General features: G+C 36.3%; 1 protein-coding gene across 2 annotated transcripts in view; it reads right to left on the minus strand.

The window, feature by feature from the left end:
* RB195_015838 (uncharacterized protein) overlaps positions 1 to 18,510 on the minus strand; it is a gene marked incomplete at both ends in the record, with an annotated part of 52,585 nt that extends 34,075 nt beyond the window's left edge. The window contains 5 exons of one of the 2 annotated variants that reach the window (XM_013440615.2): positions 8,093 to 8,163; positions 8,581 to 8,650; positions 13,620 to 13,737; positions 18,016 to 18,144; positions 18,464 to 18,510. In XM_013440615.2, the coding sequence (XP_013296069.2) occupies positions 8,093 to 8,163; positions 8,581 to 8,650; positions 13,620 to 13,737; positions 18,016 to 18,144; positions 18,464 to 18,510 (435 nt within the window). Of the gene's footprint in view, positions 1 to 8,092; positions 8,164 to 8,580; positions 8,651 to 13,619; positions 13,738 to 18,015; positions 18,145 to 18,463 lie in introns of those variants that run through there. The other variant, XM_064206740.1, reaches the window with a different exon arrangement.
* Between the last annotated feature and the right edge of the window lie 610 nt (positions 18,511 to 19,120).

Genomic DNA, 19,120 nt, shown 5'->3' on the forward strand with positions numbered 1-19,120 from the left:
AACTAAAAATGAATATTTATTTGAAAGAAGAACCAGAAAAATTTTCGTTAAGTACATTAAAAAAAATCCCTTTGAAAAATTCGCAATGATCGTTCAGTGTAGCTTTTTTTATAGCGTAGATCTCAACGAAAACTATGATGTTTTCATTCAACTTATCATTATTTATGAATTACTGGATTATTTTTAAATTCAATACATTATTTATTTAATATTTATATTAAAATTTTATTCTAATCTTTTCATTCTTGAGCAATTTTTTATTGAAGCTTTAGTGTAACAGTTTAGTGACTCTGAATAGATTCAGAGCAGAATGGTTGGAATACAGTAAACATTACATGAATATTTTGTAAATTTCCAAAACCATAGACCAAGAAGGTATAAATTCTTTTTTGTTTTCTGGAACAATCTACCTATTCCCTCCTGGACAACTCAAATGAATCAAAATCTATCTTATTTTTAATTCACTTAATTCCCTAATTTCTGAAATCATTAAAAAGCCATGAATGCCACATAATATCTATATTCTTCTACCGTAATCACATTCATCATTACCTACTTATACACATTCTAAAACTCAATGGTTATAAGCTATTGTTGGCTCTTTTCTATCTTTTTTTATTCATCTTTTTTCCTCTATCGAGTTCATTTTGTGTTCTAAAGAATAAACAGTACAAAGTCGCCTGATTTAAGGCCACTCGTAGAACAACTGTCTTTTTCAATAATTTATGAGAAAGATAAGCGATGTCAGTGTATCTTTGCAGAACAACAGAAGAAGGAGAAAAAATCATCTCAGAGCAAAGCAAAGTCCTAATTTTTAGAATGAAATTCCATAAATATTTCCATATATTTTCTGGGAAAAATCTTAGAATTCAGTGCGGATCGATTGACTGAATGGAAAAAAAAACGCAGTTATTCTTTTTAATAATTCAGAATAGTTCGATCGAAATAACTTATGACCTCCAGTTTAGAAAGTAAAACTACTAATTATCAGATTAAATTTTCAATTAAATTGTAAAAGTTTACAAATAGTGCCTTGTTGATGTATTCCTTAGAAATTAACACTAACAGATATCTTTTACTCGATTCCATAAAAAAATATTTATATATTAACATTATGAAATACAAATATATATTATAAAAATTATTAATAGGATATTTTAAAGAATATTCTTTTAAAAAAGTTGTTCTATATGTTCGCAGAAATCTTGGATTTTTTCGCTTTTTTCAGGGGAAATAATTAATTCTTCTACGATAAGACAATTTCTAACCCTAAATCATCCACTTCAAGGATTAATGCAATTATTAGCTAGGTCCTAGGTCCTAGGTTTAGCTATCCTAAAATATTCAAAATTTGCTCCAAACAATAACTTAAAGGAAGTTGTCCAGGTCTATTTTTAGTTCGACAGATCCTCAAATATCAGATCAAATCCTTCAAATAGTTTGCCTTTTTTCCAATGTATTCCAAATAAAATTTCAGATATTTAAACACCAAAAAAAAAGCAATATTTTATACTATACTACTTATATATACTATATTGACGCTATATTATTATAATATATATGCTTTTTATACTTTATACTTATACTATATTCCACAAAGAAAGAATAGAAAATAATCATACAACTTTCATCTCTATTTTCTTTTTACGCTTGATCTCATATCGATTAGAATTTCTGGAAAGTTTAGAAAAATTGAACATAAGCGAAGCCAGAGCGAGCGCCCGATACGGATTTGGATAATTTTTGGATGGATGTTAGCGCCATCAACAGGGGACAATTACAAACCGAACGTGATCCTGATAGGTCATAAAAAAAATGTGTCGCACTGGTATAGCGTATCGCTACGCTACGAAAACAATAATAAGATGGAGAGAATAATTTGCTTCCTATCCTGGAGAAAGAGTTCCGAGAAAATCTTCCAGTGAAAAATTCCGTGAAAATCTCCAAGGTGCGGTGTCGGTCGGGTCGTTTATGTGTTTTGGAACGTGTGTGTGTGTGTTATGGGATGGTGGTCGACAGCGACAGCGATAAAAGCGACGACAGAATGTCGCCGATGACCTTAGTACAGGAGTGATAGCGACCGAACAACACACATACACACACCCACAACACACAGCACACACAACCGTGTACGGACGCCGGCGGCCGAACGGCCGTTCGCTTCCGCCTCCGTCGCCGTCGCCGTCGCCGACGCCTCTATGACTCAGATGCCGCTGGGAATTATGTTCTGACGGTAGCAAACCGCATTTAAACGACTACAAGTAGACAAAAGGGGAAAAATACACACGATGAATACAGTACGAGCACCAGGAGCAGTAGGTGACGGGTCTGAAGTGGAAAATTAGCCACAATTCGAACGACCGCCGAACAAGAATGACTACACGCTTGTAAACGCGGCTACACAACAAACAAAAATGCTGCGCCCATATAAATTCCGCAGGAGATAAGAGTAGTGCGTGATAGAGCGCATACAGCGGGAGGATACGGTATGTACGGTCGCATAGGAACGAACATACATACGTTCACAATTGAACAGTAAAGAAACGACGAGTGTGTTCCCGTGGTGCAAACATCGTTCATCGATGGTGCACTCGATCAAGTTTGTACAACAAGAACCGAACGCACACACACACACACACCCGACCAGAATACATCCTGTAAAGGTGTCCGTTCCGTAGATCGGTGTTTGTCCATCATTCACAAATCCACGACAGGTACAGATGTGGACAAACGGATGGTTTTCGGGTTTTTTTTTTCTACACGCCGCCGACATAGAAAAAAATAATAGCAACAACCTTGGCTGCTGTCCATTCTCTTCTTCTTTACTCTCCTCTCAGAATAAACCTCTCGTTTTCACCCGTGAAACCTGAATTTCGGCGACGAACGGAAAACGAGAGCGGAGGAATTGCTCTTCAAATGCTCACTTTTACAGCGATTCCTGACGAATAACGGGTTGATTTGCGGGATTTTTGAAAGATTTTTCGAATTTTGCGAATATATTTCGAATAGCGATTAACGCTCGAATCAGCACGTGCGCAGCTCAGCACAAAAAGTATAAACATAAACAAACTATGTACGCTCTGATCTGCTCTGTTATGAATCAAAACATAGCCTATTATTTACCAAAACAAATTCAAACTTTAAGAAAAACAACACTAAGGAAATTTGTTAGAATGGTGGATTAATAGTACTGGACTGTGGTTATCCGAAAAAAAAAACTACCTGTACACCGCTTTCCACAAGAAAATTACAAGAAAATCCTTGGGAATTTTCACAAATATTCTCATAATCAAAGTTATGCACATGACAAGGCTCAGATCACGTAAGGTTAGTCATCGTTTTAAGATAAGGTGTTTTTATTTACATAATTATTTGTTACGGTAAAAAAATGACAACAAGCGAGGATACCGATCTCGAAAGTCTTGCTACATGTCTCAAAAATGAAATTATTTTTATTCGAACATGTACAAATATTAAATTCAATTAAAACGATCATTAAAAACTTAAGAATAACAATAAAATGACTTTATTATTCTGTTTCCATATTTTTTGCTATTTATTTATAATATATTCATCCTTGCCTCATCCTTTTATCACGTCATCGGGCGTAATAAATAAATAAATAAAACAAGTAAATAATACAAAAATAGTAATTAGTTCTAACAAAAAAGACAAAAATATGTGCATGCTCCTTCGAATAGATTTAAAATCTGCTTCTACAATGATTAGCGAATGTATATTAGTTAAGTTAAATAATTTTAAAGTATGCTTAGATTAATAAGGTCTTATGCAGATTTTGCTGCTCTTTTTTTGGGGAGAAAAACCTATGGATGAAGTGGAATTATCAAAAAATAAAAAGAAAGAAAGAAGAAAGACTAATCATACTATGTCAAAAAAACTAAACAATCTGTGATGAACATTCATTTAATAGCACTTTCTTTTCAGAATATTCGATAATTCCAACAAATTAAACAAATAAAATTAAACTATTTATTATCGGTTTAGAAGATTCAAAATCTTTAAATTTTTCGAAAACTGGACGTTAAGTTAAAGAAAAAAGATAGGAAATCATTTTGAAAAAAAAAAACAAAATTTCACGAGATTTTCTACAGACTTATTTACTCCTCGTTACTCCCTTATTTCATGTATTATCCGAGAATTTTCGACTACTATCAAACTGAGCACTTTATGAAGAATTTAATGTTTCAACAGCTTCTTTTCCCCAGAAAAAATCTCTTCTTCCCGATCGCTCTGAGATTTTCAAGAATCGTACTTTCGTTCGATCGAATTGGGGAGGTTCATGTATTTTTTTGTACTTGGTAAAACCACGAGACTCAAACAGGTGGTGGGTGTACCACCTTTGAAAGGAAAAACGCAGAAATTTACGGAAAATTTCCAGTTCATAGTATTCCTGGAAAGGATACATGGAAAACCATTCCATGGAACAAGATGCGCTATCACGACAACCTCCCCAAAGAATTTATGTGGAGGTTATATCAGGAATTTTTCACAAAGCAATTCTTAAAGATCGCAATTCTTAAAGATTTAAATTAACTAAGTTTTAATTTTGAAAATAGAAAATAATAAATTCGGAAAAAACCACTTCAAAACTCAGCTGAAGATTGTGTTGAAAAAAGGGGAAATAAAATTAAAACTTAGTTAATTTTAATAATTTTAAAGTATGCTTAGATTAATAAGGTCTTGTGCAACTTTTGGTGGTTTTTTTTTGAAGAAAATCCTGTATAACAAAAAAAAGAGGATATTAATAGTGCAACGGGGCTTTCATACAAAATTACAACAGATTCAAGGTCAAAACAAACATGGAAATTTATTATGGAATAAATAAAAATAAAAATTCATAAATTGGACATGAAAAGCAAGTTCAAGTGCTCAATAAAGGCTTCTACATTGGCATTTATCCTCAGGGAACTAACCCTGTAGGATTCTTGGTGCAATGAAATCGAAGGAAATTCCTTCCTGGATGCTATAGAATTGGAAAGAGCTGTTTTAAACAAGAGAACTAGATCAAATGATGTGGAGAAAGAGGTGGTGAAATCCTGAACTACTAAAATTTCCAGGTTTAAAAGTTCAGGGTCAAAGTTCGTGGTTTATTACGATGTGACCGCGCGGTGAATGTGCATTGGCGGATATGCAAATGAGGATTGTGATGGCGGCGGCGGTCGGTGGCGGCGATGGCGACAGTGGAGGACAACGGCGGCGGCGGCGGCGGCGGTGGTGGTGGGCAGCGGTGTTACTGCGCAACGTTGACGGCCGGTCAACGTACGTACACGTCGCGACAACAACAACACACACCGACGGACGGACGGATTAGGAGAATTCGAATTAGCTGCGCCCCGTTAACTGGTAGACGTCGGGGCGAAACTGGTACGCGGAGACCTATCCCACCCGGGGCTGCACATGGCGCCCTGTTTCGGTCACGCCAACGATCACAAATTATCACCTTCATAGAATAACAGCTGATCGAAGATGGTAAGCACCGCATCATGTGCTAGTTCTGGATGTATCCTTCTGGATTCCAGCAACTTGTTATGGATCTATGTGACCGCTACAGAACTAGGTGTCACAGCTAGGCTCGAATTGGTTTATATAATAGATTACAGTTGCGAGCAGCGATCGCTGTGTAATAAACCGCGATAGGATGAAGGATAATCCCGGAAAGAAGCTACGCTACTTCCAGGCTATAAGAAATCGATGAACGATGAGAAGTCGAGTAGGTTGGACGACGGCGGTTTTGTTTGAGCAGTCGGCATCTCAGGTCAGTGAAGGCGCCCCAAAACGAAGGATGGCCGAACGGCCAGATATGGGAACGGATCGTGCGTCCGCGCGAGCGCAAGACAAAGTGGTGGGAACGAGGAGGAGGAGAAGGAGGCGAGAAAAACCAGGCAGAAGTGAACAGATTGGCAGTTCGTAGTAATCCCCGGCGATGGCGGAAAATTTCGTTGACAAGAGAAAAAAACAACAGCGGCTAGGGAAGGACATATGTGATTGGTGGGCAAGAGAAATTTGTCCTTGGTTATTTCTCGTCTCAAATTTCTCACAAAAATAACCTGGAAAAGATGCTAACTTCTCAAAAAATCACTCCAAAAATGTAGGGTCCCAAATAATCATTATTAGAGACAAATATGAGTGTCCACAGTTGAAAAATAGTCTTCAACGTCTGAAAAAACCAAACTAAAGAAGGAAAAAGAGAGGATCCGCTTCCAAGAGAGAGAATACGAGGATTCACAGAGACACGAGCGGATCAATAAATATCAAACCCGTCTCGATCAACAATGAGGTATGATACTACCTCGAAAACCAGAAAAATCACAAATTCAACGAAGAACTCCTCTCATTCGTGTTTTTATGTTCCGCTAAACCTCTCAATAAAGACCAATCAAGGACATTTGGACGAAAGAAAGAGGACAACCGGCGGGAAAAAAACTTCTCAAAATTTCACTAATTTCAGGAAGCATCCAAGAGCTACAGCAGGGAATTAGCTTTACAATGAGTTCTCAGGATTTCGGAGAATTTTCTCACCGGAAAGAGGAAAAAGATAAAATTTAATTTAACATCGAAAACGCCCATGAAGCAACCGAAAAACTAAAGGAGGAAGAAAAGTTTAGACCACAATCTTTCAAAAAAATTCTTAGGATTTTATTTCAGAAAAAAGGGTAGAAAAATCTAAAAAAAACTCTACATATCTATTTCGAGTTTGCCAAAAAAATCTTCGTGGAACTAATGTTTACTTACTTTAATTTTTCCCGAAGGCTTGCCATCGCTGAAGCCATTATGGTCTTTGTATATTTTACATATTATTATATTTTACAAAAATCATCAAAAAATATTTTAAAAACTATAAATTAATTAACTCTGAGCAAATAACGTTATGAACAATTTTCCCTAGTAACTGCTAGATTTTTTTTCTTGAGATTCATTCAAAACAAAGAATCAAACCAGGAACCATCACAAATACTGTTATACCTACAGTTTCTGGAGGAAAAAACTATCCTAGAATTAATTGCCAAGCGAACTCTCAGAAATCTCCTTCATAATTTTATTGGTGAAGTAAAATTTTAACGCAGGATCTTCTAAAGTTATTTAAAAAAAAAAGAAAAAGATCATAGTAGACGTTCTCAAGGAAATAAAAAAGGTGAAAAAGTGGCGAGGACAAGAAATTACGGTGTGAATGGGCCTTGAGTCGTTTGATTACCTAAGAAATAACCCACCTTCACCTGTAATTTCCTGTCCTTGCCATTTTTTTTCATTTTCTTTATTTCCTTGGGAACTTCTCCTGTAACCTTTTCATTTTTTCTTCCATTAGGCACACAGCAATAAAAATCCTCTTTTAAGAGTGCGAAAAATAAACAAAAATAAATAAAATAATGTGTAATCAAACAATATGATATAGTAAATAAGCAGATACCACTTAATAGAATCCAGAATTCAGAATCCAGAGAAATTTTCTTTTAAATGATTAAGTGAAGTGACTATTAGCTGAACAAATAAAAAAAGCATTAATTTGAATAAGTAAAATAATAGTAATAATAGTAGTAATTTGAAATAAAGGCTGAAAATGTGTCCGGCGGTAATTAATCCGCTTGGGACCTTCGCCACCACGCTCACTTCAATTCAGGATCGTTTGAAGTTCACGAACGTGTAGCTGGCCTATACAATGACTTGCGGGGGCTAGCCGATGTGTCAAGTCAGTGTTTTTATCCTCCCAGACAAGTCTGGTACGAATTTATCGACCCCGGATGGATGAAGAGCTTGGTGAGCACTAGAGCGGATTCGAACCGAATCGAATCGATCGTGCAGGCAGCGGAACCTCTAACCGACTGCGTTACCTGCACTCGGCCCAATACTAGTAATAATAATATTAATTTGAGTAAGGTAAATAAGTGTTAGAATGACCGAACAGAGCTACCGTACGAGACCGATGCGTATGTATGATGCGGCAGAAGAATAACGGACAGCGGTGGCTATAAACCGCGACATGGAACACCGTCGGCGACAGCGGCGGTGCGATTTCATGAGCATCTGGCCGAACATAAACTTCTTATGACCAATTTAAGTATGCGAAAAGGCAGTGTTAACGACGAATAAAAAGCGCGATATCGTTCACGATGCGAACAGAAACGCTGCGATTCGAGATTTGCGATTCTGAGAATAATAATAATAATAGAGTGCTGAGAAAGTCGAACCGCTGGGCCAGCCGAACACATCGCACACATATGCGCTGGACCTTGCGGTCAGTTTACGAAGCGACCCTCGGAGCCTTTATGTCCTCGTGGTGTGCCGCCCACGCACTCCTCCTAGTAATAGCAGTGGGAAGATGTGAAGCGATGCAAAGAGTGACGGGGCGACGATTCCTTGAAAATTCCCAGCAAAACCCGCCTGGTTTCATTCCGTTGACCATACACATACCATATGACAAACATAGCAGGCCGTTGCGCAATAAAATTCCACGACGAGAAAACGAGGATCAAAAGGATTTGGCAGGCGCACACACACAAAACGCAACATTGCTAACCAGCGGAAATAACGAGCGGCAATAAAATAAAATAAACAAGGACGTACCTGCACGCGGATTACGTACGATAGTTAGAATATCGGGCGGGGACAGTACGATCAGTTGACGTAGTCGACGCTAGAAAAAAATCGCACGGATTACGGAAAACTACGAGATGCGATGGAATTTTCGAGAGAAAACAACTAAAAAACAATGTAAAATTCTACCAATAATGTTTGTCACAATTAAATGAATAGATAAATAAATAAATAAATATTGAAATATTGAAGTATTATGAACAAAAATAAGAAATAAAATAGAAATAATAGGTAAATATTGAACGCCACGACCATTGAAACCACCTTATTGAAAATGAATATGCTCAATAGTTTGCTTTTGTTGGGAAAATTCATGAATTTTAAATTCGACGCGTTCTGGATTCGAGGAAGAGAAAGAAAAAAATCTGGCAAGAGAATTTTTCACCGGCTATAAGAGAAAAATGATTTGATTTATGCGCATCAAGGACGACAACGTCAATTTCTTTTGCCAAAAAGAACTAATCCAGATTTTTCTCTGACACGGAAATGAAATTTTTTTTATTCCTCCTTTTTGGTGCACCAATAGTGTATAAAATTTCTCAAAAAAATCTGGATATCAAGAAAGGAGCTAATTTCATGTAAACTCTGTGATTTGTATGCATTTTAATATATCTATGTTTTTTTCTTCTTATACTTTTGATTATATTTTTCTTCACTTCTATTTTTTTCCACCAACATTGGAGCGTAATTGTTAGGCAAAGATGGAATTAATGTTTGCCTAATCTTTCGATAACGTGTAATTTTTATTTACAGTTCAATTTGAGGTCCATAAAATGTTGAAAAAAATTAAAATTGAAGAAAATAAATATGAAATATATATAGATAATAAATACAAAAATTTATTATAGTTTACAATCTCTCCCCTTCTACTTTTTTATATGTTATATGTATGTTATATGTTTTATATTACAAATTACAGAAATTCTGTAAAATCTATTAAATCCTGTAGATAAATAAATAAATAAGTTTGTTTACTATGATAGAGTTACGCCTTAACAGCAGAAAACACTCTGTAGCTTCTCATGGTCCAGCGGCTATGACATCTGTTAAAAGTTAGTTCCGATCAATCATGGTCCTTAAAGATTGGGAAGACAGAAGAGGTTCTCAAGCGTGAAGAACGTTCTCAACGAATTCTCAAGGACAAAATAGTGGACAGGAACCGATAGCACTCAATTTGGAAGTGTGGATGTGAAAGCGAACGGAGATGAGAACATTTCCCTTCGATGCCAGGAAAAAAAAACGTCAGCCAGCTGGGAAGCGTTTCTGGACCAAAAAACCAAATGAAATTCCTATGCTTAGTCATAGATTGCACCAGAAGCACATTTCATACGTTCCAGGATCTTCTAAAAGGTTTAAGGATAAAAAATCGATTGAAAAACACTGTTATGAATAGGGCTGATTGAAAAATTACAGAAGAACAGCAAATTTCAAATAGTCATGGAATTTCCACGAAATTTCGTGTCCTGGAGACGAAAATGATCGGATGGGAAGGAAAGAGTACAGTATCCATCTGCATTATCGTCTAATAGCTTTAATTTAAAAATTTTAAAGCTAACGCAAATTTTCTACGGGTCTCTTTTTTGTTGATTTGTTTAAAATTATGATTATTAAATTATTATTATTCAATTATTGTAATTCTTCCATTTTTTCTTTTTATTGTTGATTTGTTTTGAAACATGCTCTGCGGTAATTTCGTTTTTTAGCGTAAATATGTACAAATTTATCCCTTTTCTGTTGAATTCCGAGCGCTCCGAGACGTGAAATAAACAAAAAGTAAACAAAGCAAGTAAACATGATGTGCGATCAGTACAGATATAATTTCATTCAAAAATTTTTTATTTTGTAAACAATATGATAAATAAATTATAAAAAGTATAAAAAATAATAAAATAAAATAAATAATAAAAAATAATAAAATATAAATATAAAAAATAATAAAATAAAATACACGAATTTTTAACTTTTGAGGTTTTCTCCAACATTTTACATCCTATTTATTTTTTTATTTCTTTTTCTTTTAAACTTTTATTTAGTCTGTGCACTATATGTTACACCTAACCATATGTATCAAGCGATCCCGAAAATTTTCAACGGGGCTGCATTTTTTTGTCATGGGCAGTAAATTCTGGAAGCGAGGCATCGAAACCTTTGGAATTCGTAAAACAAGAAGGAGCGCTAAAAAATGGAGGACACTATGGTTTAATTTTAGAAGAAAAATCCAAAAATTAAATTCTCAGTTATATCATTATTTCTATTGCAATTTATCTCATTTTTCAATCAAAAAGCGAATAAAATTAAAGAAAATCGCATTATTTGTTGGGTAGACTAATATATCGATTCATATATTTGACTTTTTCCCTTGATTTCTGATTAATGGAAAAATGCGAATTATTTACTACCATCTTAAGAATTAACAGAAAAAAATGAGAAAAAAAATGGCAAAAACAAGAATGAGAACTTAGACTTTAGACAAACGATAAAAATTAAAGTCAGTGTAAAATAAGAAACACGTCAATGATTCAGGGATACGGTTCCTTAATCACTAAAAATCTCAAAAATCCCAGTATTCTTTGTAGAATTCCACCAACTCCAGTCTGGTTTGGTGAAAAGTGCTCAGAGTTATTTATTCTCGGAAAAAAAATTGTTTTGAAAAGATTCTCACACACCCAGTTACAGTTATACTAACCAAGCCATAATTTTGGGGAGAAAAGTGCTTTAAATAGATTTTTATCTAGTTACAGTAATAGTAAGGAAGGCAGGAAATTCCACAGAGATGAGTGAAAGTTCTGGAAAAGCGTCGCGCGCACGTCGCGCGCGCAGGCAGGCAGCGATCCTCCTGATCTCATCCGACAACCAGTGTTCTTAGCAGCACCTCGGCGCCCGTCATCGAACAAGATATGTATGTATACAACCAGCCAGCAAAACGTGTTTTTCGAGGGAATCTCTTGAAGAAAAGTGCAGCAGTTTTCCTCCTCTTGGAACTCAACTTTTCCTCACACTCCGCTCTCTCTCTCCATTCATATCTCTTTTGCCAGACTTTTATAGGCTAAGTGGACAAGCCCAAGCCCCCCGCAGTCCCCCAAACCGCTGCTATCCGACAAAAAATCCATCTGATTCCCTCTTCGGAATCAGAAAACGAACCATTTAGGAAGATTATAGATTGTTTAGTTGGTTCTAAACTAAAATTTAACCTGACCTTAAGCAACACGAGCGATTCTCGTACGCTAAGTAAAAACACCCACTATACATCGAATTTTTGACGGCCAAATTTTTCGTTTTTTCAAATATATTTTTCTCATAACTTTTCTTCAACTGATCCAGAATTCCATGAGGAGGAAAGACTTTCAATGAGACGATGACGATTTCTTTTATAGAAAAGTGAAATCATTTTTTTTTGCTGCTCGGAAAAAGTGTTACCAGACAAAATTTCCCTTCCTTTTTTAGAAACCATCGAAACATTATGACGAACAATTCCAGGAAAACTATCATTCAGAAAAAAGTTAAGAATTATAACAACTATAATAAAAAATATTATTATTAATTATTAACTATGTTACGTTAAATTACTACTGTTGTTAAAGTTTAAAAGATATTTTTTTTTTTGAACTTGAACGATGAAAGACTGGGAGATGACTTAATTTTACAAATTATCTACTCAATTAACCCAGAAACGAAATGTGATAAACAGAAGAGAAATATTGCAAAATCAAAAAAAATCGTCCAACTCTTTTCCTTAATGGGCGAAGAAGAGGTCGAGAAGGGATTTTTTTTTCTTTTTGCAAACAGAAAATCGTGATGTAGAATGAGAGTTTGATAAGAAGATGTTTGTGTGTGTTTGTACAAGAAGTAAACAAAACAGGAAAGAATGTGGCTGGATAGTCGGTGTTTTCCCTTTCACGCTACTGGTATAACTAGTATCCAAAGCATCCGAATCCAAAGGTTTCCATCAATCCAACAGCCTCTTTCGATCATTCTACATCACTATTTTCTATTGGCATGGGAAAAATTCTCTTCTCCTCTTCTTTTTTTTTGTCCATTCAGGAAAAAAAATGCTTGAAGACCTTCTTTTTTGAAAATCTCTGAAAAATCATATATGGATTCGGTTCGATAAAACTCTCTTCTACGTATCTTTCAGTTCTGTATTTTTTTACAGTTTAACTTTGTTTTTATTTATGTTAATCCATGTTATTGATTGATTTCAGTTGATTTATGTTAATTTTTATGTTTTAATTTTGTTTCAATTTTTCAATCATTTGTATTCCTTACCCTTCTTCCAGAATGATTAACTTCGAAAATTTCGCTTTTTTCTTAACTTTATTGGATTCTGAGTAAATTTCGATAACTCTGCCTTTTTCCTGTAGATAATTTCTACCGTAACAACTAATTATCGTCACTGTAATGAAATAGTTTCTTTAATTTAGCGATACCAGAGTGTATTGGATTGTTGGGCTGAAATATTAATTACTAGCAGATGTAAATTACAATGATAGAAAAAATAATCCAATAATAAATTTCCTAATAAAGAAAATAGTATCTTAGATCAATATAAAAATATCTGGACCATAATATTGCGCTTTGCAAAAATCCATAAACGACTTCATTGCGTCACTAACTGATTTATTTTGCTTGTGATTTGTTTATCTTCACTGGATTTATTTACTTGGTTTGTACTCTGTTTATTTTCATTAAAAAAAACACTTTGATTTAATTGAATTATGAATTTACGTTGATTTTTTTGGTAAAAATGATAATAAAACTATCGAGTTTGAACTGAGAGTGACGTATCCAGAACGAGCCCCGTTTTTCCCACACGGTTGCTTCGTAAATTCGCATTCAAATTGAGCGACACAACAACACTGAACTGGTTTCGTTTCCTTGTTTTCTAAGAGTCATTGAGGGAAAAATCGGTGTCGTCTCATTTCACTACGATCAGAGATCCACGAAACGAAAAACGAGTGGAGAATTGTGAGGGACGAGTCTACGCCACATAGTAATGGAATGCTGTTCACCTTGTAAAGTTTCCGGATCGCTTCAATCAAAGCGCCGAATAGCCGCTGTTTGGCGAGTTGGTCCTGTTCACACTGTCGAACTTCTCGTGGTGAGACCACGTCCACCGATGATGGATCGCTGAAAACATGTGCCTCTTTTATTAATAAACAAAAAATCAAGAAAAAAACCCGCAACCAAACATTTTATTCGAAATTCTCCAGAAGATAGGAAGGAAAACAAAGAGGTGAGAAAGATCTACAGGATTGTGGAGGATGAGGTGGATTGTGGTGAGGATTGTGAAGCGAGAAGAAAAGTTGAAAGCAAAGGTTTTAGGAAGGCGGAACGCAGTTAAGGAATGGCCTCTTCTTATTTACAACTTGATTTCCTTCGAATGTTCGACTGTTCGAACAACTCGGGTTTCGATATCGTCAAATAATTGCATTATTGAATAGTTCGTCTTGGTCTTCTCAAAACATCTACACCACCTTTCAAAGTCCTAAAAAAATAAGCCATACTCCTACGATTTGATTCCTTTTTCCTGAAGCAGGTCCTAAGCAAAAAAAAAATAATAGATAGAAAATTAATTAATTAATTATAGATAGAAAAATTCAAGTGAAAGGCAAATCTTGATGTGTTCTCCCGAAAAAAAAAAACAGTTTCCTTGCCGCATATGAGGGATGAAATCTTGAATTCTGCGTTCTAAAATGACATGAAGTTGAAGTTGAACGAATACAAAATAAGGATACTGTAACCAGCAAATGCTCGTAGATCTTTTTTTAACGATTTTTATCACAACTATAACTGTCGTAGAAATAAGTTTAAAAAAAAAACAGGAAAAATCGTTTTATAAGCAACAAAACAACTTTTTTCTTATGAGCATCCAAATGTTATGTTTGTTATTGTTGAAATTTTTGTATGATTTTGAAACTTTCGTGAAAAAAATGCTTCCAACTGATAAGTGTTTTATTGTGTTTCAGTTTGTGGAAACTCTTCTCCTATAAATTGCAGTCTTCCGGGAAAAAAAATTTCATGTTGCTGCGAGGATGAATCGCGAGTAAATATATGTGTATTTTCGCTAAATAAATTAAAAAATAAATAAATTTGCAGCGACGTAAAAAGAATGACGCTAGCAACTGAATCGAGTTAAAAATCAAAAGATCGATGTAAAAATGAGACAAAACGCCGAACATTAACAGCGCATCAGCACTTTTTGAGAAGTGACTTTTAAAAATCTTCTGTCGAACTCTCTGTCTATCCAGGGAATATCCATGGAAGAAATTTTGAATTTGCCTTGACCTCTCCCGTTACAAATTTCTTCCAACATCCTGATGAGAGTTTGGAAATTTCGCGTTAAAAATTCGAAAAATATACAATAAACAGAGACGAAAATCTGAAGTAACTGTACAGAGAACTCAACGTCACGCGAAAATCCAGAAATTTCAGTTTGGAAAAGAAAAACGGAGAAAAACGTATGCACTCGGTACAATTTTGTCTGGAGTATTCGTGCACTTTTTCTTCAAAACTCATGCGGTGCACATACTTAGGCTTGGTGAGCACCAGGGCAGATTCGAACCTCCGAACGATCGTGCAGGAAGCGGAACCTTTAACCACTACACTGCACTGCACCGATGGTTAAGTGGTAGAATGCTCACATATACAAAACACGTGCAAAAACCACTCTTACCAGACGGTAGACCACAAATAATTCGCGAATAAACAAATAAATAAATAAACAGAGGTCCCCGCCCGTGCTCAGCTCAGTTCCTGGATCCTACCTACCACAGCCGTCACGTCCTTAAATAACGATTTATGGCCAATCGCGATGGTGGTTATCGTCTCCACCCCGAGCGGGAAAAAAAACTCCTTTATAGCCGACTTCACGTCGTTCCCGGGGTCCCAAGGTCTTTCACTTAACTGTTATTGCTGAGGTTCTCTTAGAACTTAGCCGACACAGGTAAGCGTAGGTTGGTTGAAGAACTTCTGGATGACCTTATAAAACGTGGTGTGTTGAATATTTGAAACGAAAGAGCAGCAATGATTGCTGGGAACAGCGCAGCGCAGAAATTTGTTTAACCTTGATCGAGGATAATAGGCAATTAGCTGGATGTATAGAGAAAGAGAGAGAGACAGAGACGTAGAGAAGGTGGTGATGGCTGACGGTGGCGGTTAGTCACAATAGAAAAGTGCCCCGCTCGCTCACCATACGATACAAAACCAAAACGTAAATGGGACCCAAGTGGAGACGAAAAAAAAAGAAAACTATTCGGCGCAGGATTTCGCACACACACACACAAACCGAAAGAAAAACAGCTATTTAACCGCTATGCAATCACGTTTCGTTGCAAACATAGAATCATCGCGTTAAAATGTCGCTAATAGCGGCCGGCAAGCAGCCGAAAAAAAAACCCTCGCCGTGCTGTGTTGTTGTTGAAATCAGATACCATCATCGTTCTGTAGCCGCCCGCGTAGCCGCTGTGACCTTCAACCACAAACAAATAATGGCCACTTAAATTTGCATAAATATGCAGAAAAGAAGCAGTAAAGCATCAAATGATCCGTGCTATGATAGCTGCAAGATGTCTGTCAAATTCCAGATGACAAATGACAGTCGTATAACGTCAACGGATAATGTCAACGATGATATTAGTGATGAATGGTAAACAAAGAAACATCAACATGAACATTCCAGCGAATTCTGTCACGTTTTTTTCGGATTCCTATCGCTGAAATCAAACTTGTTACTGTAGAATACAGTAACATTACTGTAGAATTATAATTTGTTAGACTAACTACAATCAAAATTTCAAGTTCAATTCAAATGAAACCAGGAAATCTTTTTATTTACTTTATTGTACATTGCTTGCAGTGACAAAACGCTAAATTTAACCTGGGGGAATTCTTCAGGGTACGGTATTTTATGAGCAAAGTATAGATTATCAGCAAAATTTAATTTTAAATAAAAGAACAACCTCGCTGACGCAGGCAAGTCGTCAAAATGGTAGTGACGTTCCTTGAAATTCAGGAAATGGCTTAAACTACTACTAACTGCTAAATCAGACGTGTTTTGGGTGTCTTAGTTATGGATTCGAGACAAGAAACCAATTTATTGGCTACTACAAACTAACTATCATCGATTTTTTAAAATATAAACCAAAAGGATCTATAAATCTAATAGAAATCAAAAATCATAAACCCGAAAAAAATCTATAGGCAAAAAAAGGAATTAACGGAGTTAAGATACCATAGTAGAAAAGCTAGAAACTTCCACGGTAAGCTTACCAGATTTTTCCAGTTAAAACAATTTTTTTGATCTACATAAGTGGTAAAGAAACCTGTAAAAAAATCAATTCCCTTTCTGTAGAGAAAGAATCTGTAGATGATTCTACCATATATTGTACTTTTATAATAATTCTATTAAATATTGCATTATAATCTGTGAATAATTCTATCCATAAATAACTTAACGAAGAAAAAGAAACTTAATCGGTAAAAGTTGGTACAAAATAAAATACTCTGGTTGCCGATAGGTTCGATGCGTTACGGAAAAGTTTGGATAAAAGAGAAATCTGGCCTGGAGGGATGGCGATTAATGGAAGAGAATTTTTTTTTTTTGGAAAAGAGAAAGATTTGGAAAAAAAACTTCTATGTGAGTTTTCTGCAAGATTTGATCAGTGTGAAGAACGTAAAGGACCCCCCGTCGCTCCTCGACGCTCCCCCCCCCCCGTCCATATGTTGCCCCGAAGATTGCGTGTTTCAAGCTGGTCGGGTTTTTCAGGCTTTCATTAACGAATTTTCGCGGGACACACCAGCTGCTGCAAACACGGCAAAGACAAACTACGCTATTTCTAGCGTTAATCCATCGCGGGGCTGATCCGTTATCCGCATCGCCCGTTCATTAGTGGTTTCGTGGAGAAAATCGGTGGTGATGGGACGTGATGGGACCGTATCGAAAAAGATCTGCCCGGTGTGGTTGTGCATTGTGGAAATTACTCGGCGCAGGGCGACGGCAACACAGTCTATTTGAAATATGCTAATTCAGTGAGCTAGTAGACGTGCCGTGCGGGGCCGATTTCGATTTGGTCATCGCACTCGACCAACATACACGCATGAATCAGGGGCGACATTCCATAGATTCTATGGAATGTGTGTGTGTGTGGGAAAAATGTTCTTAACGCTTAACAATGGTTAGATAATGACCTGGGAATGAGTCAGGAACGATCCAAGGCACTTACTTAACGGGGTGTTTTGTCTGGAAGTGATAGTGATCGGCGCGAAACGAAGCACACAAATCAAACAATTGAGATAAGCGAGCGAGAAGCGATGAGATGAGAAGAGGAAAATTTTTCAAAAAATAAAAAATAAAAATAAACAACGTTCGAAAAAAATAACGGATGAACGGATGAAATGATGACTTACATTTGATGGAATAACACACTTAACAGCACTCCGTCACATAGTTCAGCGTATGCAAGCGGTAGATCACTTCGGCCGGGTGATCGCCATTTTTTCTCCTCTACTACCGGGGAAGTACCGCAAGCGATGTCACTGAAAGTAGCGAGAAAAAAGTTCGGGAAAGGAAAACAAACAAAGATAAGGTAAGATTTGAAGAAAAACACCCATTCAATTCAATTCATAAAATTTTTGGTGCATTTTCTTTTCAAGATTTAAGCAGTGCACGTGCAAGGCACGTGCAAAAGCCAATCGAACACAAATATTCTGGTTGAATCTTTCTAACTTTTTTCCCTTCAGAAACACTAGCATTGTTATTAAAAGCACGGTAATCGATGAAATAAACGATGATTCGGCAGCGTTTCATGGATCAGGACTCGGAAATTTCCCCTACGCAAATACCGTATACACTTACTTAAGCCAACTGCCGAGTGGATGTTCCCAGAATTGTCGTTCATTCATGTCTGCATAGTTGTGTCTGTAAGCAGAAGCACTTGAGCACGAGAACAACAAAAACTATTTACGCGGAATCATCCGTGAGCATAACGAAAAAAAAACACGTTCTCGGTCGAGTTTTCCTCTACTCGACGATCAGGATTATCATTAGGAATAAGACGCGTGGGAGAGGATGAATATAATGAATGGAAAAAAAAGAGAAATTAAAAATAAAAACAATAATAAAAGAATTCCATCTCCTTCTATTGTACGAAAATGTTTTTTCTCACAAAAGGCAGAAGAATAGCGAATCGCAGCAGAAGAATAAAAAAACCTGAATGCTGGGAGAACTAAGGCTACAACGAAACGAAAATTGTAGCTATTGCGGAAAAAATGGACACCAGAAAACGACAAATGACGGGTAATCCCACGGAAATCCTCTTTGTTTGTTGTTATCCGAGCATCATCCTGACTACAAATTTCCAGTTCCTCTGCCTCTGCCTCTGCCTCCATCGCGCAATCATCGACAATCTAGTCATGTCGTCGTTATCTCGAGTGATATATACACATATGCGCAATTGCGCTCCATGGCCAAACTATGCTCTGATCAACAATAGCAATGATTTGAATGATTGAT

Source organism: Necator americanus, chromosome V (assembly GCF_031761385.1).
Source record: "Necator americanus strain Aroian chromosome V, whole genome shotgun sequence".
Classification (NCBI taxonomy): domain Eukaryota; kingdom Metazoa; phylum Nematoda; class Chromadorea; order Rhabditida; family Ancylostomatidae; genus Necator; species Necator americanus.